The sequence below is a fragment of the Nothobranchius furzeri genome, chromosome 11, assembly GCF_043380555.1.
Source record: "Nothobranchius furzeri strain GRZ-AD chromosome 11, NfurGRZ-RIMD1, whole genome shotgun sequence".
Lineage (NCBI taxonomy): Eukaryota > Metazoa > Chordata > Actinopteri > Cyprinodontiformes > Nothobranchiidae > Nothobranchius > Nothobranchius furzeri.
The window spans coordinates 62,653,063-62,678,326 of NC_091751.1; the positions used below are offsets into that span (position 1 = coordinate 62,653,063).

Genomic DNA, 25,264 nt, shown 5'->3' on the forward strand with positions numbered 1-25,264 from the left:
GTTAAATGCGGCTTCAGTTGAATTATTTAACCACAGGAGCAGGAGTCCTGCTGGCCCAGTGGACATCTGGAATATGGTGATCCACCCTACGGAGTAATTAGAGTCCTCCAACGCTCCATCATCTCATTAATATCCACAAACACCAGCGAGCTGTTTGATTCTGCATAATGTCCTCGGAGTCAAAAGGTGAATTTTGACAAGCTCACCTCTTACTGCTCTCGGCCAACACAAGTTATCGCCACTATTAACTCTTTCCTATTAAAATAACCAGTTGTGCAGAGCAACAGAAAGAAAAATAATATTATTTTGGGTTTGGAGTTGGACTGAAAAGGGATTCCAATTTTTCAAACAACAATAAAGTGAGCACAGCCTCTTCTGCAGGATTCTGCATAAAGCGGAGAGATCAACACACTTTTTACACTCGAATACACACAAAAATTAGCCCATCAGAGGAATTGAACAAATGACCTTTCCAATTCCACGAGCTCAGGGGAAGAATGGACTCTACATGAAGCCTGACTAATCTGTGTGTTCTCCTCCGGCCAGCGGTAACGTGAAAATTATCCTGTTCAAGCTCACTCATGCTACTACACCCATCACTTTACAGCAAAGTAAAACTTCCTGTTACTTTAGCCTTTGCTCTGGGTTAGCAGGCACGAAAGACTCTCTCCTCTGAATCTACGCCTGAGCTGGACACAAATCCTTGAGCCCTACCTCAGGGAAGAATAGTGGGATTTAACACACCATCTGATGCACAATTCAAGCCAAGCTGAATCCTCACCTTTGCCCAAATTTCTAGTACTAGTTCCTAAACTCGTCCAGAAAATAGCATTACCTAAGCTTAACCAAGGATTGAGAGAGCCAAGAATACATTTGAGAAAAAGAAACTAAAGTTTTGTATTTTAACAGAGTTAGTGTTGCTGTAAATGAAGAAGGTCAAGTCTCGGTGCGAACCTAAAAACACACAGCCCACACCAGAAGTAATACAGCCCTTACAGGTGTGTTTTAACAACCAGAAGTCGAAAGTGGCACGAAAAGACGAGAATTTTATCCCGACAGGAAACGATGAGCTCTTGCTCACCTGTTTCCAGTTGTCGTAGATAATGACTTTGCTGTCCTCGTCGTCTACAGTCACTGTGCTCTCGTAGCCCTCACCTGTAAACACAAACAAATGAGACGCAGATCAGAGCAGAGTCAAACATAAAAGAGAAGAGGTTCTGTTCACAGAACAAACAGCAGGTCAGAAGGTCTGTGCTGACAGTTTTAAGCTGAGATCCGACGTGAGCACGAGTTTTGTGAATGAAGCCATGTTGCTACAGAAGCAGGAGCTCAGCTTCTGAGATATTTAGGAGGATGCGGGGATGTTTTTTATTTTGCACTTGACCCTGAACATGTGCCTGTACGAGAAACAGCTGTCAGCACTTTGACCCCAAAAAAAAAATAGTTTCAAAACATGTTTTTTACACTGCAAACGGACAACGAACCATTACATATTAAGGCCAATGGGAAAAAAAGGAGGTGTTGAGATTAACATTGAAACAATTGTACCCAGTTGTTCTAGTTTACCAAGACTTCTAGTTATTTTTACTGAGTAAACTATAAAACATGCATTTTGACTAGGAGGTGAAGTCTTTTAGATACTTTCAGAGCAAGGAACAGTGGAACTCAAATAACTTCCTTTAATCCATGGACGTCACTAGGATTGAGATATGGGGGGGCTTAGCCCCAGGAGCTTGACCTTGAACATTTTTTTCACATCCTGCAAAAACTTTGTCAATTAATTCATTATCTGAAGAACATTTAACAAAACCTATTATTTTATCACTTTCTTTTCCTTTCCTACCTTTGTGCATTTTCTCTCTTCTTTTTATAAAAAATAACACTTAATCAGTTCATTAGTGGGGTCTATGTTGAAGAAAGATTTTATATAAGTCCATTAAAAATTAGATATGTTATATTTCCAAATAAAGCTATTCATTTCAGTCTACTGCACTTAACATGGGGAAATGTTGCAGTCAGTTAATTAATTACAACTTGCTTAATTATAAATGTTACTGAAATATGACAAAGAACAAATGAATAATTGTCAAACTTTTATTCTGCCAAATGAGTGTGCAGTTGACAGTTTTAATATATGAATAACACTGATATGAAATGGAATAAAGGAGTATGTAATTAACAATTACAAGACAAAATAACAGTATATATAAAAATGAGGGCTGGGACTTGATTACAATTTTTAATCTAATTAATTAGAGGCTTTGTAATTAATTAATCTAAATTAATCGCATTGTAATCGTTCAGGAAAATGTGCTCTCAAAGCAAAACTTAATTAAAATTATGAGACAGAGAATTAAACATTAGACATAGTTATTACTGTAAAACTAAAGCTTTTAATAAAAAATGCATTTTAATTAATCAAATGTCACTGTGTGACATGAAACAAGACCCAAATCAACTAAAATTTATAATTACAAATAGAAAACGCCTGCAAAGGGTTCCTGAGCCTTTAAATAGTCTCTCTGTCTAGTTGAACTACTGAAATAAATTTGACTTTGCACCAGATTCTAATTTTTCCAGTTTCACTTGTTTGTATAATTGGGAGTTTTTATTAGCATTTCTACTCATAATGTAGTAAAAACACATAAATAATAATCCTTCAAAATGACAGTAGAACAGGCACAAATATGATCTAGCACTTAAATGTACCAACTTTTAACACCAGAGCAGGCATGGCATATTCTGAGAATGATCAGGAACACTAACTGGTTCCAGTTGGATGACTGGAGGATGATGGGACGATAAAAGATCATGGCGAGGAAATAATGATCTGATGAACAGGTGAGCAGACCTTCCTTACATGGGAAGTCCTGATGTTAATAAGGGGATGCTGCAGACCCGCAGATTCACGCCTGCATCAGTAAATCTGGTGTGATCTCCAGCTTGATCACAACTTTCTCATTCCTCGCTGCCCCAGATACACTTAAGCATCCGCCCCTTAGCTGATGACAACTTCAACACAACTGCTGCTTAATGATAATAATGCATGCGATGATGTTTAGACAGTGACTCGTCTCAGAAACGTAAAATTCCCCTACAGAATTGTTTAGAAAATCATCAGAAAAGTTTCAGAGTGTTTCTGTTTTAACTTAAACTTCTGTTTTCAACTTTAAGACACGTTGTCTGTGATTGTTTACAGAGTAGTGAGAACACGGAGCATTCTCCCAGCGGCAGCCAGGTGCCTCTCGTTTGTCTTACTTTCATAAACTACTGTTAGGGCAAAGAATTATTCTGTCTGGTGCTTTCAGCGCTGCACAGATGTTACGTAAATGTTAAAAATATAGCTTACCGCAACTTTTGTAAAGTTTCCTGTGCCACCGGGCAGCCGAAGCAGAGACGATCTCTGAAAAATGTCCGCGACACAGACTCCGTTGTTGTCTGGAAGTTGTTTTTTTTTCAAGTTAAGAAAAGAGGCGGACGTGTTTCCTAAATCCTGCATCAGTCCAAGCAAGGCAACTTCTTTCTGTTTTTATTCCGTTAGTAGCCATTATCAATGTGCATTGTTGTGTGCGTCAGTGATATTTTGTCTACGAGGAAGTCGTGCAATGACAAAGGTTCCGCCGTGCTCGAAATGCAAGCTGCGATTAAATGCGTGAATTTTTTTTTCTAATTAATCATAATAACGCGTTAAAGTCCCAGCCCTAAAAAAACTCAAAATGATAGGGGGGCTTGTGATTATTTTAGGGTGGCTGAAGCCCCCCTAAAACGGACCTAACGACGTCAGAGCTTTAATCCTTCACATTTGCATTTGACGCACAGCCCCCTTCAGACAGGCCATGAAAAACGGAAATGTTCCGGAATCTGTCCGTAAGACCTTTGAGACTGAATACAAACATCCGGATAACGTGTTCCGGAATTTATCCGGACAAAACCCCTAGTGACAGGTCCGGACTTGTTACGGACAGGGTGGCTGCTTCAGACTGGTGAGGTAAAGTTCCGGACAAGAGGGAGGGGGAGGAGGAGGGGACCGGGGGACGCTGTGCGCACCTATATAACTCGCTCCTGTAGCATGCGGCGAACCACGGCAGCTCGCCTCCTACGGTACCGCCTAGACGCGCGACGGAGCGCTTCACACCGCTTCAGTGATTGCTTTAACCATTGAGCTTCATCATCCAGGACTCTTACGCCGGGGACACACCGGCCGCGGAAGCGCCGCGAAGCGCCGAGAAGCGAATCGCTCACGAAATTCGGCCGCTGCTCGCCGCTCCTCAGTTCAGATCAGACGCGCCCCAGTCGAGGCGCGCCTCGGCTCAGCTGTAGTTTTTCTTTTAAACACTTGGTGTCCGCCATTTCCTCTCTGCCTTTTCTCAGCTCTTTTCCTACGTTTGAGTGTTTGTGCGCGTGCGCGCGCGTGTGTGTGTGTGAACCTATGGTATGAGTTGTTTCTGCCAGTTGAATCTCTTGGAACCCGCTCCAATTCTGCAGCTGTATCCTAGCAGTTTCTTCCGACATGGGTACGTAAACAATCATGTTTTTCGGGGGTCGTACAGCTCCTTGTGTTTCTCAACTTCCATAATTAATTTAAAGTCATCCATCCTAACTGCTTGCCTCAGACTTTCTGCCTCTCTGTCCTGTTTGCTCCGGTGAAAAGACACCCAAAACCACACCCCCCTTCACGTGGTCACACACGCACACAAGTTCGATGTGTGTGTATGTGTGTGCGTGTTCGTGTGGTTTTTCTGCAGTGTCTGTTTACGAACACATTTGACTATTGCGGAATTTTATTTTGAAATGCTTTATTTTGTTAACTTTACCGGCCTGCCTCTTATGTCTACGTTTGACTTCCTGCCAGAATTGACGCGATTCACCCGCGGCTCGCGAAAAAAATAGAGCCAACGCCGAAATGATCGCTGCACGGCGCGGGCTGGAGCGCCGGCGCGCGCCGGCGCGCGCCGGCGCGAGGCGATTCGCGGCGCTTCGGCGGCCCATGTGGTCTATAGAATAGCTTAACAAGGGCGCCGAATGAAGGCGGTCCCATTTTCGCGGCGCTTCGCGGCGCTTCCGCGGCCAGTGTGTCCCCGGCCTTATGCGTCTTCGTGTGCGCAGAATTATGCTTAAGCGCCTCGTGACTTTTATCTTGAGAGGCGCTATAGAAATGATATTTTCTTCTTCTTCTTCTTAACAAAAGTCCGATTCCCCCCCCACCCCACCCCACCCCTCGCCGCCGTCAGACATCTGGAACTTTTCCCTGCTGTGTGAACGCAGCCGAAAGGACAAGTTCCGGTACAAAAGTGGTGTGTCTGAAAACACAGTTCCGGTTAAAAACCGGATTGAATTGTCCGCAAATGTTCCAGAATGTCTATCTGAAAAGGACACACACAGAGTCTCAGAATACATGTGTTCATCAAAAAAACTGAATCTCATAAAATGATTTAAGTTTCACCAGAGTCTAATGTTGTTAAGACTTTATTTTGGGAAATAGTCTTTTCACTCAACACATTCTCACTCTAAGCGTCAAAAAATGACGCGGTGTGACCGAGCGTTTGTTTCCGACGCTTAGGGAGCCCCTGCGCGTCCGGAGGTGATGCGCTGTGCCAGAGCCTCGGTATCTAACGCCCACGGTGAAACGAAGATTTCACCGAATTGTGACCTTTACCCTCTTGCTATTTAACCTTCCCCTCACCCCCACCCTAACCTTACCCAGCTGGCGCATGCAAAGCTTTGTTTCGTGTTTCATCGTTCCTCTCAAACACGCTTAATGGAAAATTTAGACTTAAATACTGGGTTAAGGTTAGGATTTTTTTTATTTAACCTTTATTTAACCAGGATAGAGACCCACTGAGGTTAAGAACCTCTTTTACAAGGGTGTCCTGGCAAAAGAGGCAGCAAAAATACAAACAGTCACAATGTGATGACAATGATAAAACACTCAATCATTAAAAGCAGTTACAAGTTGCTAATGCAGTCTCTGAAGCTTTCAGTTTGGTTTTGAAGGCATTTAGTGAAACCTGCTCAGTCATTTTCCAGGTTTTCTGCAGCTGGTTCCAAGCAGAATAAGCAGAACTAGCGAAGGCTTTCTTTCCTATCTGTGTGCGAGCAAAAGGAACAGAGAGTAGCAACTGATCGTTACACCTTAATGAATGGGAATCAACATTTTTTCGTGTGATTGATGTGCAAATATAAGGAGGTAACAATCCAAACACTGCCTTGTAAATAAAAACATACCAATGATTTTGCCTTCTAATTGCCAATGACGGCCATTTCACTCGTGAATATAATTCACAGTGATGTGTCATGGCTCTACAGTTTGTGATGAACCTCAGAGACGCATGGTAAACCGAGTCCAGTTTTTATAGAAGCATTCATATATATAAGATCACCATAATCTAGTACAGATAAAAAGGTTGTAGTGACAAGTAGCTTTTTTCCTTCAAAAGAAAAACACGACTTATTATGGAAGTAGAAACCCAGCTTGAGTTTTAAGTTTTTCACCAGTTTATCTAAATGAGATTTAAAGGTAAGGGCGTTATCTATCCAAACACCTAGGTACTTATACTCATGGACCATCTCTATGACTTTCCCTTCCAATATGATTACTTCAGGAACACTATTTGGCATTTGCCTATTTGTAAAAATCATCAACTTAGTCTTCTCCTCATTAACGGTTAGCTTTAGCTGATGTAATGAGTGCTGGACTACGTTAAATGCTTTCTGCAGGGATTCAACAACCTGAGAAACTGATGTTCCAAAACAATAGATGATCGTATCATCTGCATAGAGATGGATATTAGCATATTTAATATTTTGGCCCAAGTCATTGATGTACAAGGATGGGAGTGAGGGGAAGATTAAATCGCTAGAGTTTAGAGGTTAAATGTCGGCAAATTCTTCCGTTTACCACGGGCGTCAGATACCGACGCTCTGGCGCAGCGTGTCACCTCCCGACATGCAGGGGCTCCCAATGTGTCAGAAACAAACGCTTGGTCACACAGCGTCATTTTTCGATGCTTAGGGTGTGAGAATGTGTTGCTTCGCACTACTCTTGACACTTCCTTGTCTTATTGTATCCTTCCTGGCACACTATACACAGTTGTAGTAAGGCACTGGGAGGTCAGTGAAACATTTTTAGATTGTTTTACTCTAGTTTTGTAGAAGAAGCGCAAACATGAGCTTTAATGAAGGCCTGTCAGATGCCTGCAGGCCATCACCACCTGGGGGTGAGGATGACGGATCGACTGAGGGATGGAGGCTGGTGCTGATTGGTCCTGGTGTTACAGCGAGTGGAGTTAGACACATATATGCTGATGGACAGGTTCAACCCCAGAGCAGGAAGCAAAAAAGTGAAATGCCTAAATTTAGCTACTTCAATGTGATAGACGTTGAAAAGCTGAATTTTTATTCCACCGTAAGACCAAACTGTTTCACACCAAAAAGAACCTCTCTGCACACACACACACACACACACACACACACACACACACACACACACACACACACACACACACACACACACACACACACACACACACACACACACACACACACACACACACACACACACACACACACACACACACACACACACACACGCGCCTTTTCCTTTGTGATAAGCTGCAGTAGCTTTAACTAACATCCTGCCTCTACAACCGACCAAACGCAGACCTACAGAGGCGCAACAGTCAGCCTCAAACAGGCCGTCTGTGGGGGATAACAAAGGCACAAAAGCCAATTAAAAAGAGGAAAAAAGGCCTGAGTCGAAGCTGATGAGATCCAGACAACTGAGATATCTCTGCTGAATAAGAAACAACACCCAGATGCTGAATGCTGACGCATAAAACCAGACCAGAGGGAAACGACGATACCTTGGATTTGGTAGATAATAAGCTGCTTTTACTCTAAATCCTCCTTTTGTGCTTTAAAAAAATAATTTGAATACGTTTTATTTTTATGGGCTTTTCTTCACCCTAGATTCAGACTTTGCTACGCTCTGTACAAACAGACTATTGCACCCAGACTTTGGAACAGTCTACCTTCAAATCTCCGTCTCTCTAACACTGTAGAGGTCTTCAAAAATCATCTAAAAACTCACCTTTTCATCCAGGCGTTCCCTCCCTAAATGTTTCAAAAAGATGGCTTTGTTCGGGTTCACACCTTCACTTTGTTTATACTCATGATTTTATCTTCTACTTTATCACTGCTATTGTTTTTCTGATGTTTTTATTGGTTAGAGGTATTTGCCCTGATCTTTATCATGTTGTACAGCGCTTTGTGATTTATATCTGTGAAAGGCTCTAAAAATAAACTTTTACTTATTTACTTACAAACAAGACAACGTTTTAGAACCGAGCTGGACTACTGCTATTCTCCTCATCAAATGGTTTTCCCTTCTCTCCTGTTCTCTGACCACCTACACCACAACCTGTGCCCCTCAGACTCCCTTGGATCACAATCATGCAATGCTGGTTTAACACTGGTGGCATGATGTGGTCGTAGCTTAGACACAAGGTGGTCGGTCCAAACCCACAGCAATGCCCACGTGCCCCACAACACGGATCGCCACTTCTGCAACTATCGCACTTGTGACCCTGATTTGCAATCTCCAAGATGATGAACACTAACTTTGTTATGGAAGTTTTGCTCATGCTCTAAATCTTTGTCAATGTGTCACACTCAACCAGCTGCATTTTCAATACCACAAAGACTTCTCTGAGATGCTTTTCTACATTGACTCTTCTTCCAGTACAAAGAGGGTCTTAGTGATGAGGATCGTTCTACTTGGGCTCCAGGAACCAACCATAGCATTCTCATCTAACAACACATTCTCAGGTAGCAGCCTATTTACATCTAATGGTACAAAATTCTATCATATCATTAGAATTTTCTGGGATATCTCCTCTACAGTGTGAGTCAAGCTAAAACCTCGAGGGTATTATACTGAATGCTCTCAATCACTCGTTTTTCAACACGTTTGCAGTGGTTTCTAATCTGAATGAAAGTTTTGTGAGTTGTTTGTGTGGGGGAAAAAAAGCTCTGGCGCTCCTGGTTCAGAAAACTGCAGGATTTGGAGTCTTACTCATTATTATTTATGGTATTCGGACATCTCATCTCTGATCAGCTAACAGCAATGTCTACCACTGCCTCCATTCACTCTGCAATGTGGCCTTTTTTTATCTCTACAAATAACTCAAGCCTGAAGGAGTTTTGCTGTGTGGTGGCATTGCAAAAGCTTACATTAGCTGCTGTTTCCTGGATGTTAAACCAACAACCCCGTCACAAGCCAATATGTTTGAGTGCATGAATGAGCTATTTTTTTTGTGACGTAGAGTTGATGCATTTTCTAATCTGAGCATTTCCCCGTGCAGGAAATAGGGGTAGAAGACTATTTTCACATGTATGCATGTGAAACTCAGAGTGGCTGATTGTATTTGAAAAATAACACAAGTGATCTTTTCTAAAGTTCCCCCCACCCACTATTCAGGCCATTACCGCAGGCTTGTGTCTCAGAGTCTACAGAGAGGGATCTGTCCGACTGTCCAGCCAGGGATAAGGCGAGCGATGACTTTCCCACGCCGTTCTGCCCCAGTAGAACTATCCTCAGTGCCCCGCCGTGGCTGTGATAAGCTGGCTGTCCAGCTGCCGACTGGCTGAAAGATTCATCCCGAGGCACCGCAGTGTCGCTAATAGGCAACACGGTAGGCTCCTCCAAGCCTGGGATCCAATCGCAGTCGTCAGATACGGCCTCTTCCCTCCGCAGCTGGTGTTTGATGGGCAGGGGTGTGCTCCCTCGCCGGAGGGGTGGTGCCGTGGTAAGAAACATACTGTACTGCAAATAAAAACAGACAAAAGAAAGACGTAAGCCCAGAACGGAGGAAGGGGTTGCATTACTAGATTATAATCCACTCATCAAAATGACTTCTGAAGTTCCAAACAGGCTCTAGATTTATCTGAGGCAGACACTGTCGGGTGTAGGGAATGTTATCTGTGGAAAACACAAGGAAAAGGTGTCTCCACAGCTCGGCAAGTATGTGTAAAGAGAGAAGTGACAACAATGGAGGTGAGACAGACGAGGTAGTAGTGTGAGACAGAGATGCTGATGAAGATGCACAGAAGAGGGGAAGGGGGGTGAGGTGTAGACACACAGACAGGGGAGCCACTGAAGAATTGTAAGAGACAGCGGGTTGATGAGTCACGGTGAACGAGGTGGAGACCGGAGAAAAGAAGAGAAGAGAAAGGACCTATTGAAGAAACACAAAGAAGAGATGAGGGAGGAGAGGCTGCAGCTGTGTGATGCTGACAAAGTGTGTTCAGGTGGCTTTTCGCTGCACAGCGTACGAGAGGAGCTCAGCGGCAATTCACGTGAAAGAGTTCAGCTCACTAAAATGTGACTTCTGTCCCTCGTTAGTGCAGAAGAGACATCAGTTCTGGTGCCTGCCACATAGTTTTCTGCACAACAATGGTCGTGCTGACTAAACGGTGCATGTGTGCAGGTTTGTGTGCACGTGTGCAGAAATCCCATCAGGTCAGCCATAGAAGACCCTCATTAATATTAATGCTGCAATTAATCTAACTCCAGCAGCTCCACAGGGCATCTGTGGCTAGGAGCCTGCCCGTGGCAGAGCTAATGACAGTACTGGCACTTGATTAAAGGGGAATGGCATCGAAATAGGAACACACGGGCACATAATGTGATTCAGTACCACCATTAAGCAACGTCACCCAGTTTAACCCGAGATGAACAACTTCAACTCAATCAATAAAAACCAAAGCTGCAAGGAAGGTGCATCCGACCGGATTGGAATGACTGCGCAGGTGTGAGTGAACTGTGAAATTCAATAGTTGCACATTATTTAGGTTTGTAACTCATTAGATACATGTTAGTTATTATCCACAATCACTAATGGATAAAAACAGTGTAGAATCAATCCATCCACTTTGCATCCCTTCCACATCCTCCTACCCAGCGATGCTCTCCAGCTCCTCATCAGGGATCTCATCCTCAGACCACAGAGGGTATATAATCCCTGCATGAAGTGTGGGTATCTTGGTCTCCTCCCTGAGGAAGACACCACAGTCAGATGCCAGAAATGTCTCTACTGACTTCTTTTTGTGAAGAAGAGGAGTTCTACTCTGAGCTCTCGCTGCAACCGAGTCTTGTGGGTTATCGCTTTCTTCACAACCACATCAGACACCAGAGCCACATCCTCCATCTCTTACTAGAATCCTAACTCTTAAAGACACCAAGATATTTCAACGACTCCATCTGAGGCAAAGACTCTTTCCACACCAGCCGGGATTATTCCACTTACCGGTAATTCTAGTCGAGCCAGTCCAACAACAAGTAAAGTGTTTTATAATGTGACCAATAAACATAGATTTTACTGTGATCTGCTGTGTGATGTACAGCCGATTATAACGGCATGCACAGAATGAGTGAGCTGTTTACATTTGAATCAATACTTCTATACACATATCACTGTGTCAATCCCATCAAGAATCACATTGATGAAGTGGTGCCTGCACCTGCTGACTCCCAGTGAGAGGAGGTGGAGTAGATGGTGGGCCTGTCCATCCGTCACAGAGCTAACGCAGGGTGACAGATAACGCTGCACACTCAATCTCATGCCCTCAGCTACATTAGAATCATCAATCAGTTCAACATCTATGCTTTTAGACTCTCTGAAGACACCGGAGAATCCAGGATCAATCCCCAGGAGGGCTGGGTGCTGCTGCACCGCGTTACACTCAGAGCATACAGTACAAAATACAGTATATATATATGGTGTGTGTGTGTGTGTGTGTGTGTGTGTGTGTGTGTGTGTGTGTGTGTGTGTAACCATCAATGCACAATACATTGAATATTTATGACTACAACATGGAACTGATTCGGCCCAGATAACTCCATAGAACAGTGATGACTTGTGGTATTTTGTATGCAGCTCTAAATATGGAATGTTGTACTTTTACTACAAATACAGTGTAATGCAATGTTTGACATTTTTGTAACTGAAACAAAACTCTAAGGTTTCACATCAGAACACATCATTTTTCTGAGTTTGAGGACAATGTTAACCGTACTTTGTTCCTCGATCATCAAATCATATTTTAATTAGTCTCAAAAGGCAGAAGGACATACGCACAAACATGCACAGTAATTATGATGTCACAACGACACATAATTAACATTGTATAATTGTATCGACAAGCGAACATGTCGTTTTATTAATTAATTATTTCATATTTTGTCAAATCCAAAACTGCTAATGTTGATCTGAGACACAAAATGGAGCCTAATAGAAAATGTTTTATGATGTTAGATCACTTCTTCACTTCAGGAGAATAAAGACAACGACCCAGGTTAGAAATCTTGGTGTTATTATTGACTCTGACCTGAAGTTCTCTGGAGATATTAAGGCTACAACCAAATCCGCGTTTTATCACCTTCCTCAAATATCCAGAGTCAGAGGTCTCATGTCTAGACCAGACTTAGAGAAACGTATGCTTTCATTTCTAGTCGGCTGGACCACTGCAATGGTCTCCTAACTGGTCTTTCCAAAAAAAGCTGTGAAGCAACTGCAGCTTGTTCAGAATGCTGCTGCTAGAGTCTTAACAAGAACCAAGAGAACGAAGCACATCACTCCTGTTCTTAGATCCCCACACTGGTTACCAGTAAACTACAGAATAGATTTCAAAGTGCTACTACTAGTTTATAAATCACTCAATGGCATGCGACCAAAATACATGTCAGATCTCATTTCTGTATATACACCCACTAGGGCTCTGAGATCCCTTGGAAACCATCAGCTGGTAGAACCACGGGTCAGAACAAAACATGGTGGAGATGCATTTATGCTGCTCACATATGGAATCAGCTTCCCCATGACCTCAGATCTGCCCCAAACAAAACTAAAAATCGTAATGTACTCATCAGCCTTTAAATGAATTGTTTATCATGCGTCATCTCCACTGTAATCTGCCCTGCAACTTTGTCTTCTCCTTTAGCTCTAAACTAATTCCATTTGTGCGTACAAGGTGGGCGCCATGTCTTTCCAACATGGAGGAAAACAGTGATGGCTCAGAGAAGTTGGGTTTCCATGAGATAGTTCATGTCTTCTGAAGTGTGGTTCTGTTGAAAAAATGTCTCACCCATTTTCTAGATGCCTCTTTGAGCAACCTCAGTTTGGAGTGATTGAATATAACCATTTTAGACTGACATGCTAACAGCTAGTCTGAGCCAAGCCAAGTACAAAGTGGATTCAAGCCACAAGAAACAAGCTGGCCCTTATCAGATTTGTAAATTGTGTTGTTTCATATGTGTTAAATATGTTTTACAAAACAATAAAATATATACTTAAAGAGAAAGTCACCCCCAAATAAACTTTTTTTTTGCTGAGAAACTAAATAAACGAGTGTCTAATGGTGCTGCAGACACGTGTCGTCAATAATTTGGCATTTCAATGCATCTTAGTTAAAATTTAAATATTCTGCCTAAAACTGGCAGTGTTGTGCCATTGTCAGGTAAAAACTCTGCACTGTATTCTAATTTAAATCTGCCACCGCTATTGGCTAAGAAGTATGCTATGATGTAAACTGGTACATTATGATGTCACAATGCTGTCATGAGCCTGAGTGTGTGTTTGTTAGCGGCTCCGCCCTCTCGGTCTGCCAGGCAACAGCATGTGTTGCATTTTTCAAACATGAAGTGGGAGTGGAGTTAGACTCTGGTAGGGGTTGACTTGCTCTTTAAGTCCTAAATAGACAAATACACCCCTCATGCCTCATCCTTGTTCTATTGGACAGTTAGCTCAAAATGAGGAGAGGAAGGTGGAAGCAAACCAATAAAGAGCTAGAAGAAGAAGAAGAAGAAGCTGATTGCAAAAACAATTATGTTTGCATTGCTACTGAGACAAGCCGCAGGAGCTGTACACTAAAACGGACCCCGTCATGAAAAGTCCACTGTTGGGAGAGGTTTTGCCACTTAATAGTGCTCTCCGAAGTACATACTTCAATTATGCAGCCAAACTGAACATTTTAAGAATAAAAAATCTTTTTGTCTCATAGATATCCAAAACCACGACCCTATTTTACTTAATTCTAAAACAAATTAATTGTTCAAAAACCAAAAAGGAAACCATGATAATTCAAACATGTCATTAAACAAGGGGGGAAAGGATTCTGACAGGAAACAACACAGATGTTAGTTTCAGTAAATCACTCATTTATCTAATGTTTGTTTTAAATAAAATTATTTAACCAGTGAACCCAAAGCACCAAAATACATGGATGGAAAATACGATATAATTTTTCCATCCATCCATCTATTTTCAGCCGCTTATCTGGAGTGGGGTCGCGGGAGCAGCAGCGTAAGCAGGGAGGCCCAGACTTCCTTCTCTCCAGCCATCTGGGCCAGCTCTTCCGGGAGACTCCTAAGGCGTTCACTGGCAAGCTGAGAGACATAGTCCCTTCAACGCGCAGCTAATTAATTAAACAATTTGGTTCTGTACCTTTCTCTTCAGCACAGCCGACACAGGTTTATGATGGGTCAGTCCTCCTGCATGCTCAGATCATTCCCTTCCCTTGCTTGAAAATTTGTTCCAAAATGAAAGTTGATCCCACATCTTTTTATCTGTGAATTCAATGCCGTTCGGCGAGTCTCACATAAAAATTGGGGCATCTTACTGTAAAAAAATATACCATTAATGTAAAAAATTAACTCTAAATAAACTATGTTCACAATCAGAATCTAACCCGGGTCTTCTGCACGAGAGTCCGACGTCTTACTAGGTGAGCTAAATACCAGTGAGGTCTTTTGTATCTGTAATATTTATATCCTTGATGTAAGCTGAAACTACATTCAAAGAACGGTTCGGAGCGAAAATGGCTATTTTGTTGCTAATTTGCAGGAAATATCTAGAAGAAAGTAGCTAAGGGTCCTCAGAAATGTAGCTAGGTTCATCACTAGGCGTTAGAAACAACGACAAAGTGGAACTGTCTCTCTCTCTGCTGCTAAAGCTACTGATAGCAAATGCTACGGGCTATGCCTGAGCGTGAACACACATGAAGCAGCCTGCTCGACCCGAGCAGCTCTCTTTTTCTGTGATTTTACAGAAAAACAGGCAATCACAGTAAAAATGCCAGGGCTCATTCTACAGGACCAGGGCATTGCAGGAGAATGTATGAAGAAGAAATTTATTATTTCTATACATGTTTTGGCTGTCAAACTTCCATAATGCCCCTTTAAACCCTATTTCTCTAAACAGAGGCTGTTCAACGACTCTACAACAAGTGGATGCAACTGGTGGATGATAATACTCTTTCATCATTCCAAGAAGCTCTTTCAAAAAATTTACTCATTTATGAAATTTGTTCTTTTGTTTTTCCTATTCAGATAAAAATGTCGATAAATGCATTTTCGCTGTTCACATTGAATCATGGAAAAATGCATTTTAAAGTTTAAAATATTTATATAATATTGTTCTGGTTCTGTAAAGTTCAACTAATGTAGTAACAAATTATGATGCAACAATAGTTGTACTCCTGTAGTGTAAAGTGCTGTTGAGGTGTGGCACCTAGCTTTTTACACACACACACACACACACACACACACACACACACACACACACACACACACACACACACACACACACACACACACACACACACACACACACACACACACATTCTGGATCAGCAAGCCAACTCAATTAGGTTAATTGAACGAACTAATCAATTAAGCATGCCGTCCCAGTCTGGGTGGACCGGCGCGCTCAGCCGGTGTGTCAGGGGTTAATCTCCTTCCTCACCACGCAGCCTGTCGGAAAATTGGGGCAAACAATGCAAAATTAATACTACAGGCAGTATTTTTAATCCTTCTTCACCACGACCCAATTTACAGCAGCACCGCTGCTTTCCGAAACCTCCTCCTGGTGCAAACACTTCACTCTTTTAACCTGTATCATTCATCATGCGGCAATTATTCCCCCAACTATCTGCGGAAAACTCGTTTAGGGAGCAAAAACACTACAAGAATAACCGTAAATGCTTTTTACAATAAGACTTAGGAAATCACATTTATTCATGTAAGATATGAAATTATATGGTCTTGTAAATCCGACACAGAGTGCGTAAAAATGAGAAATAAATTAAATTTAAAGTCGGGATGTGAGCATAAATGTTTATAAATGTCTTTCATCTGATTTTCCATATTAAAGGTGTGAATAAGCCCAAATTTGAGCCATCATCTCGTGTGTTGTGTACCTGTTCGTGTGTATTTGGCATTGTGCAAAGCGTACGGAGGGAGGTGGAAAAGCTTATCTGCTTACCTGGTCAGCCATGGTGATCAATGGGTCTTGTGTTTATGGAGCGAATGTGGTGTGGTTTAAGCCATCCGTGCGGACTCCAGACCCACGGCGGGTGCAACACGCGGCGCACAAAGGAGGCGCGCCTCGATTCATTGAACGTGATGTTATTCTTCCTGCTCCGGCGCGTGGAAAACTGAGATAGGTGATAGTAGGTCGGAGGTGGGAGAAGGAAAGAGGCTACACACCTGCGTCCCCGTTGGGAATGAGATGAGGCTTGTTAAAGGTGGAGCGACAGAAAACCACCAGCACCGCTACACACTCTCTCCAGGTCTGTGCGTCCCACCGGACAGCAGTTACTGCGCCTCCCTCTCCACCTCCAGCCAGACTATACCTGCATCTCTCTCTCTCTCTCTCTCTCTCTCTCTCTCTCTCTCTCTCTCTCTCTCTCTCTCTCTCTCTCTCTCTCTCTCTCTCTCTCTCTCTCTCTCTCTCTCTCTCTCTCTCTCTCTCTCTCTCTCTCTCTCTCTCTCTCTCTCTCTCTCTCTCTCTCTCTCTCTCTCTCTCTCTCTCTCTCTCTCTGCGTGTGTGTGTGCAGGGAGTCGAGCTGAGAGATGATGGTTGGGTTGGAGGTGAATGGAGTATTAGAGCATGCTCCTGGTGATCCAGAACAAACAGAACCAGATACTGACGGGTTGGTTTGTGCTACTTATCTAGGTGACACTTTACAATAAGGGTCCCTTTATTAACTTCTGATATTGTTAACTATTATGTGTCCTTAGGGTTAGGACAAAGGGCAGGAGGGGGGTTGGGGGGTGGTAGCAATGCTGGCTGGCTAGTGCTTAATAATGGTCTAAGTAATCTTATAAAGTGAAAGTGTTATCTTCTTAAAGCAGGTTTGTGTGGTTTCACTCAGGTTTATCAGTGTTGATCATCAGGCAAAGTGGCCGCTAGGTGGAGCTAGAGAAAGGCCTCAGGCTGCCGAAGGTCAGTATGATAGACATCCCATAATGAAAGCACATGTCATCTTCTTTTTACATTTCTAAAGACAAGTTCAAGTTCAAAATTGCATCTGTTATTGTATTCTCTTGACCTTCTACACCTCAGTCTTCACCTACAACACCAGCAGCTGTCACCTCCAGAAGTTCTCTAATGACTTGACCATTGTCGGCTGTTTGTCTTAGGGGAATGACCTGGAGTACAGGTCACTCGTCATGGACTTTGTGGACTGGTGTGAGCGTAACCCTTCGCTTGAACACCAGTAAAACAAAGTAAATGGTGAATGACTTCCAGAGAAACACTCCTCTTCACTCACTACCCTGCAAACGGTCAACACCACATGGACATGTTTGTAGATCTTGTCTTTATTGAGTCTGTCGGTCCAGACCACGTCTGTAGAACATCCAAACTAGGTCTTTGCACAGGGGAGTAAACAATCAGGGAGCAGACATTGAGGTGTGGATACCTTACCTGGGTGTTCACCTCAAGAGTAAACTGAACTGGTCCAACAACAAAGATGCTCTTTAGAAGAAGGGCCAAAGCCGCCTCCAACTCCTGAGGAGGCTGAAGTCCTTCTGAGTTTTCTTCAAATTATTCTAAAAGTGTTTGTGCTGCAGTAACAAGTGAACTTCCCACTGAGGGATCAATAAAGTTGCTGCGGTGGCACAGGAGTTAAAGAGCAAGTCACCTTCTACCAGTCTTTATCCATTCCCACTTCCTGTTTGAAAAGTGCAACAATTGCTCTTTCTTGATTTAAACACAAACACACACACACACACACACACACACACACACACACACACACGCATGCACATACACACACACCCACCCACACACACACACACACACACACACACACACACACACACACACACACACACACACACACACACAGGCTCACAACGACATTGTGACATCATAATGTACCAGCTAATGTCATAGTGTACATCTTGGCCAATAGCAAGGGCAGATTTAATTTCAACTGCAGAGTTTTTACCTGAAGAGGGCGCAACACTGACAGTTTTAGGCAGAATATTTAAATTTTAACTAAGAGGCACTAAAGTGCCAAATTAGTGGCTACACGTGTCCACCGTATAATTAGACACTCATTTATAGTTTATCAGGATCCTGTTTCCCCCAGCGAGAGCAGCCATCTGACACGGCGCTCAGCCACTGTAGCCACAGGTGGGAGGGAGATCTTGGGAGAAGCGCAGAGCACATTGACTCCTGCAGGTTGATGACCTCGCCAGGCTGAAGTCCACCAATTCGGGGGTGGGGGTGGGGTGGGAGGGGGTAGGTCGGGTTTTCACAGCATCTGTCTGCATTCTTTCGTGGGGGTTTGTAGCCTCTCAAGGCTGTTATGGCGTCAGATTCGGATAACAAGAATTTGTTTGGGTCAGACTGAGATAATTTTCCTCTCTGCCTTCAGTCTTTAAACTGATCATTCCAGTCCTTCAGTGAAGCCATTTTGGGTTTTTAAACCTGTCCATACCGTCCGGTGACTCTCTCCGAGATGACATCTATTTTGCGCACTAATACCGGTTTCGCAGCTAGAACATTGTCCAGCTTACGATTCACCTCGAGTAACATCCCAGTCTGTGAGGTCTCCACATGGACGGTGCTTTCTGTGGGTGCGGGTCGCCCTCCAATCGCTCCCGTCTTCCCAAATTTCCAGAAAACCAGATATCCTCCAACTCCATTCAGGAGAAATCCAGTGATCATCAGGCCGAATATCCACACGTCTTCAATATCCTCAATATACAGCTGGGAGAGGCATTTGATCTTCCACTCCTTCCAGGAATCCAGCATATACCCCACCGGGTGTGTCCCCAGCGGGCATGTGGGAGCCCCCTGCTCCATTCTCATTGTTGAAAAAATCGTATCAATCATGTTGAATGACCAATTTATCAAATCCATGGTTAAAAATAGGGGTTTTCAGAAGAAATGCAGAGAGGCGCTCTGTGGGCAGACAGGACAAAGAGCCTTGGGAAAAAAGATAAGGGAGCAAAAAGAGAAGCGTCTGTACTCTGCGAGTGCCAGGAAGAAACGTAATGTTGACCAATCAAGATTTTTTTTATGTGAGCTTATTCTTATTTTTGTAGACTGATCAAAAATGATCAATTGTCATTATCCATGTTATGAGTTTTTCTTCTCAGTGGCCCAAAATGCTGGAAGAAACCTAACTTCTGTTGGCTTGGTTACAATTTAGTAAAATATTCCAAATAGGTTTGACTATTTCTCGTATAACGATACAGTAATTAGGATAATAAACACTATAATAGGGAATATTACTGCATCCCACCTCAAAAGCAGTTTCCAAATCAAAGCTACAGACAATAATCGTGAATCTGAGTCCAACCCATCCCTCTCACAGAGTCATTTTCCTGGGAGATTGTTTCCAAACACTCTCATATCATTAAGAATGATGTCCATTAACATAACACTGCCGACTGGAAACACATCTGTGATAGTATGCATTAGTGGCAGCTGCCAGTCGGTGCTGAAATTGTCGTGTTCAGCTTGTTTACCAAAGCATGATAACATCTCTGCTTCTGATCAGATGGGAAATTAAATCAGTGTCAAGTCTTGAGTTGAAACCTGAGATAAATCCTTCCCAGCTCAGCTTGCTGCTGACAGTCAATAAGGCAAGGAAAAGGGAAACAAGCAGGTTGCTCATTAGTCAATATTATGTGGAATATTTATCATAGATGCCAGAATAAATGAAACAAAGTTTTAAAGCTATTTTATAATGATTTTAACACAGGCAATTTATAACATGTTTTCTGGTGCTATCTATAAACATTTTCCTTGTATTTTCTTCCTCGTGCATCTTTTAAAGCATTCATCCTTCCACCATATCCAGTTACTCCATTATTGCACAGCGACACGCTGTGTTAACGAGAAAGGCACTTGTGCTAAATCCCAGTGCCATCTGGAGGCTGACTTAACTCCTATCTAGCATCTCTAAAACAAAATGACTTGTGCATGAATGAGAGTGCTCTGCCTCAATTCCCTCCAGATGAAGACTCATTCAAAGGGCCGGAGGGACTCCGATCCTGGCAGTAGAAGTCTTCGTCTCAGTGTGGCTGCTGTTTTTAGTTCTGGTTTGGATATAATGTTACTGTGACTGACAGTTGGTGCTCCAGATCAGCCAATTAATCAGTGAATTAAGTCATTAGTTGATGCTTTTTTGCCTTCAGCAGAAGTAAGTCAGCTAGTATGTAAGTTGTTTTCAGAAACATTAAACTTAAAGAAATCCATAAGTCATTTCTTAATACATTTGCAGTGGTCCATAGTAGTTGATGAATGACTTGTAAGTCATACTCAGGGGAAGGAGACCTCCGGTGTGAATGCTTCAGTATGGATAATTCAGCCGGAGGAGAGAATGGCTTCAGACGGAAGGATTTGGTGTCTTATTTCCTGATATTTGGACATCTCTTTTCTGATTGGCTAACAGCAACACAACTCTGCGACTGACTCTACTCTGCAAATTTGACGTTTTATCTCCTACGGTCATCGGTGAAGTGCACTAGGAAGAAGTATGCCATAAGATTTTGAGTGCGTGGTACAAGTATGCAGATTATTGCTGAATTGGGACAGGAAGCATTGTGTCATCGACCGCAACACATGCTGGGATGCTGTTTGCTGTGCTAACTTGAAGAAAAAAAACTTTGAAATAAACAGACAAAATTTACATTTATTAAGGTTGGTTTATGCTTGACGCGTCCGCGAGGTCCGTACGGCTCCGTGCGGAAAAGTTGCGTCATTTTAACAACCACGCCCCTCCACCGCGCCTCCGCACGGCCCACAATTTCCGCAACGTGCACCTCGGAAAATTTCTAACCACGCGGACGCGGAAAAACATGGCGGACCAGCAAGAACTAGTATGGCAGAGGTTCGTAAATACAGACATTTGTATGATTCAGCTCTCAGAGATCACCGTGATCAACATGTTGTTAATAATTCTTGGAGAGAAATAGCTCGCACTGTCGGAAAAGACGAGAACGCTGTTAAAAATGCTGAAATGCCGTGTTGTAAACAGTAATTTCTACTTCTACCATGGTGTAGTGTTGGATGCATGCCGTAGAGCTCCATGCTGCCCAGTTCAGTTTGGGAGAATATTGGCTCACCGCAGAGACGAGCCGCACAAACCATAAACGCTGTGAGTTGTGAAGCGCGTTCCATCCGCGAGTCGCATCACCGCGTGGAAAGTAAATGCGTCAAGCATAAACCAAGCTTTACTGTCCACATTAAACGTTTGTCTGAAACATTCAGAGCATGAATAAATATAATTAATTTTGCTAAAATGAACTACTTTCGTTTGAAAATACATATTTTCAGCAAAACCACTTGAGCCTTTTCTCAGCTATCTTCTCAAAATTCCCTTGCAGCAATAGAATGTAAGTAATACCTTTCACTGAAGCCTACATCGCTGCAGACTTGGCAGAGTATGGATCACGGGTGCAAAAGGAGCATGGTTACTTCTGCTCTTGACAATCAGGACACCCTGTGCACTTGCACCCCTGGACAGGATTGTGCAATTGAAGGGCTCAAGGGTGGAAAAGCAAGTATTGGGATTGGGCCTTAGAGTAAATCTATACTGTGCACAGGATTGCTGCAGAGTTCTCTGGCTTCCAGCTTCTCCCAGATCCCCAGAAACAACAAACATGTTCTGTAGACGCATGAGTCCAGTTTCTGATTATTTTAGGAAAGACTGACTTTGAGTGTCTTTCCTGCCTTGACAGAGAAACTCCGTCGCAGATATCAGTTGAAGCGTGCTAAAGCAATCGTCTGAGATGATAAGGGGTGGTATCAGTGTCCATTGTCAGAAGAAAGCACTGGTGCAGAGATGTACTTTGGAAATCAGATGTCTGCTACCATTAAGGTGATGAATTTTCCCAGAGAATATGTGGTTATTTCAGCCGGACAATGCCAGACTTCATTTAGGATGATGATATACTACAGCGTGACTTCGTAGACCCAGTGTGTGTGTGTGTGTGTGTGTGTGTGTGTGTGTGTGTGTGTGTGTGTGTGTGTGTTTAAATCTGCCTTCTATTGAAAATGTCAACAGCATTATGAAAAGCAGGCTCAAATAATCACACACACACACACACACACACACACACACACACACACACACACACACACACACACACACACATGGCTCACTGAGCAATAAGCATTGTGTTCAGCAGCTCTGCACAGATTATTCTTTAGCAAAGCTGGAAAAAGTCAAACCTATAAAGGAGAAGAATCATCACAGCCATCTCTTTCAACTTTCTCTTAATGTTTTTGAACATATTGTTTGCAGCTAATTTAAGAGCAGATATGAAAAAGCAGCTTATTTTAAAACGGTCTAAAGTAAATATTTCTCCTTTTGTGCTTCATAGCATACATTTGGGTGTCTGAAGTCAACAAGAATCTAAAACCTCTAAAATATTATTTTTAGTAGTCCTAATTTGAATGTATTTCATTCAACAAATGCTTCAGATTTGTGATGTAAAATGAGCTCAGACACAAGCTAATCCAACCTAATATTTACTTCACTGCAAATAAATTACAAACAGCAGCTTTTCATTCCACAATCCTGTATCAGTAAAAATAAGATATTTTACCCAAAACACCAAAAGGAAAAAAAAAAGAATGCGTGACTAATAAGAATTAATAAAAAACATTCATGTATGCTTTTCGCTCTCATTGTATTGAGCATACATCGATGCATCCCTCAGCAGACTTGGGACAGCAAGGTATCCCGATATGCACTGTGTCACAAACCACTATATTCCAAACAGAAAATGGCAGAGGAGAAAGCTCATTTATTGAAAATACTAATAATTACAAATAAACAGAACTTTACCTGTTATTATATTTAATTGTGTGTAATCTGTAAAAGTGACTGCTGGTTTATTTTTTCTGATGATTGACGGTTCCTCAAAATGCTAATTAGCTGCCCCACTAGCAAAATAAACTAAATTATTTTTGATTACAAAAAGTTTTTTCTTAATTTAACAGCAGGAAATGTGGATATTTTATCAATTTTAATAAAAAGCAGACCAAATATTATAACAATAAAATGTAATAACTGTTATTTTGTTATTTAAGGGACTGTTACTTAGGAAAGTGGTCAATTTTCACCACCTAACTGACCACTATAACCTTTCATCTACAGACATAAATCCACTTTCTATTCAAATTCAATTCAAAGATACTTTATTAATCCCAGAGGGAAATTAGAGTTTCAGTACACACAATTTTGAGATCAGACATACATACATAGGCATAGACATATGACAAGGATTGGTGACTGTGGTCATTCGCAACCCGAGCCACGCTACCTTAAAAGAGATCAGAGGGTTTATATATGAGGATTAAGTCAGGAGGAAAAAAAGGCACTTCAGAGTTACCCTCCACAGGGAGGGCAGATTTGCTATGCAAAAACATCTCAGACAGAGATGCAACAGACTTCAGATATTGCACAACATAAGTGTCTTCTAGGTGGGGAGGTAGGGTTGGGGACTCTCCTCACATCAGTGCATGCAGCCGCAATAAGCAGCGCTCGTCACATCTGTTTGGACAGGGGGGAGGTAGTTGGGTTTTAGAGAGCACAGTGACTCCTGGAACGATTCAATGGCCTTTGGTCGCAGTCCCTCCCAGGCTGGGATAAGGAGACGGAGTTGCCATGGCGACGGCAGCATTCCACATTTCTTCTGAAGGGGGAGTAGTCGCTTCAGCCTCACAGGCTCAAGGGCACCAGATTCAGATAAGAAATTGTTTTGGGGCCAGACAGATATAATTTACTCGCCGTCTTAAAGTTCTGTTGGTCTTCAACCCCTCTTAATCCAATAATGGCGTAAATTAATCTATCCCAGTCCGTGCTGATTCATCAACTCGCTCCTTGATGGAATCCACCTTCTGTGCCAGAGTCTGAATCTCAGCCAAAGTTCCAAGCTTACGACTCATCTCGACAATGATATGAGTTTGTGCGTTCACAGCGCGGTGTAATCCATCCCTGAGCTCCAGGATTGAGCCAATATTCCTTGACAGCTCGTTAATTTTCCAGTAAGCCAGGTAAACTCCCAGGCCAAGGAGCAGGAAACCTGACACCAACACCACACATATCCAGACGTCTGCAGAATCCTCTACAGACAGCTGAGACAGGCAGACCAAGTTCCACTGTTTCCAGGAGTCCATGACATGCCCAACTGGCTCTATCCCAGAGGGGCATCCGGGCCTCCAAATCCAGAAGGTTCTGCTCAGTGCGTGTTTACATACAAGAAGACATAACAAACTGTCAAGGTCTCCTGCAAAGGTCCTGCACTCTCTGTGTAACAGCCAGACGGCTGATTCCTCACCCTAAATAAAAATCAAACTTACTTGAAGCCCCTACCGCACTTTACTACTCATAAGCTTAAATAATCATATGTGTTGAATGAACAAGATGTTTAAATCAAATTGAGAGCACCATGTGAGCACCTGTGTGTGTGCACGCGCTTGTTTATGTAAGGTTTCGCTATAGGAGCGTCCAATAGAGATTGTGAGGGACCACAGATCTGCCCCCCAAAGATGTGTAGGAGACGGAGGGAGCTCCAAGTCCCAGAGATCCAGGCGCTGCCCCAGAACACAGGAACCCCAAGGAGACTGCAACCAGAAAGGCCCCCTCCCCCCTCGAGAGGCACAGAGGATCGCCCCGGGGGGCCACAACCAGCAGCCGGCAGAGTCCCGGGAGATATCATTCACAAAGTGTTAAAACATCTTTGTATCTGAAGAAGGCACGGCTTTCTGAGGGATGTTGATAAAGAATCAAACGTGTCAAATTCCGATTTGGCAAACTTGGCCAAAATTCTTAACATTGTGGCTTATTAAAACAAGAATTATTTCCCGATTAGCTCAGTTTCTAGCGGACTCTCGAACCGGCCAATTCGGGAACAAGCACTTTTGAGACATCTCTTTTGACATGCAGTCAAAAGCCT

At 42.8% G+C, this 25,264-nt stretch overlaps 1 protein-coding gene across 2 annotated transcripts in view; it reads right to left on the bottom strand.

Moving 5' to 3' along the window:
- rem2 (RAS (RAD and GEM)-like GTP binding 2) overlaps positions 1-16,710 on the bottom strand; it is a 71,890-nt gene extending 55,180 nt beyond the window's left edge. Inside the window, exons 1-4 of one of the 2 annotated variants that reach the window (XM_054733771.2) lie at positions 16,320-16,710; positions 10,958-11,053; positions 9,487-9,823; positions 1,082-1,155 (exon numbers count right to left, since the gene is read on the bottom strand). In XM_054733771.2, the coding sequence (XP_054589746.1) occupies positions 1,082-1,155; positions 9,487-9,817 (405 nt within the window). In that variant the 5' untranslated portion in view covers positions 9,818-9,823; positions 10,958-11,053; positions 16,320-16,710. The remainder of the gene's footprint in view (positions 1-1,081; positions 1,156-9,486; positions 9,824-10,957; positions 11,054-16,319) is intronic. The other variant, XM_015957355.3, reaches the window with a different exon arrangement.
- Between the last annotated feature and the right edge of the window lie 8,554 nt (positions 16,711-25,264).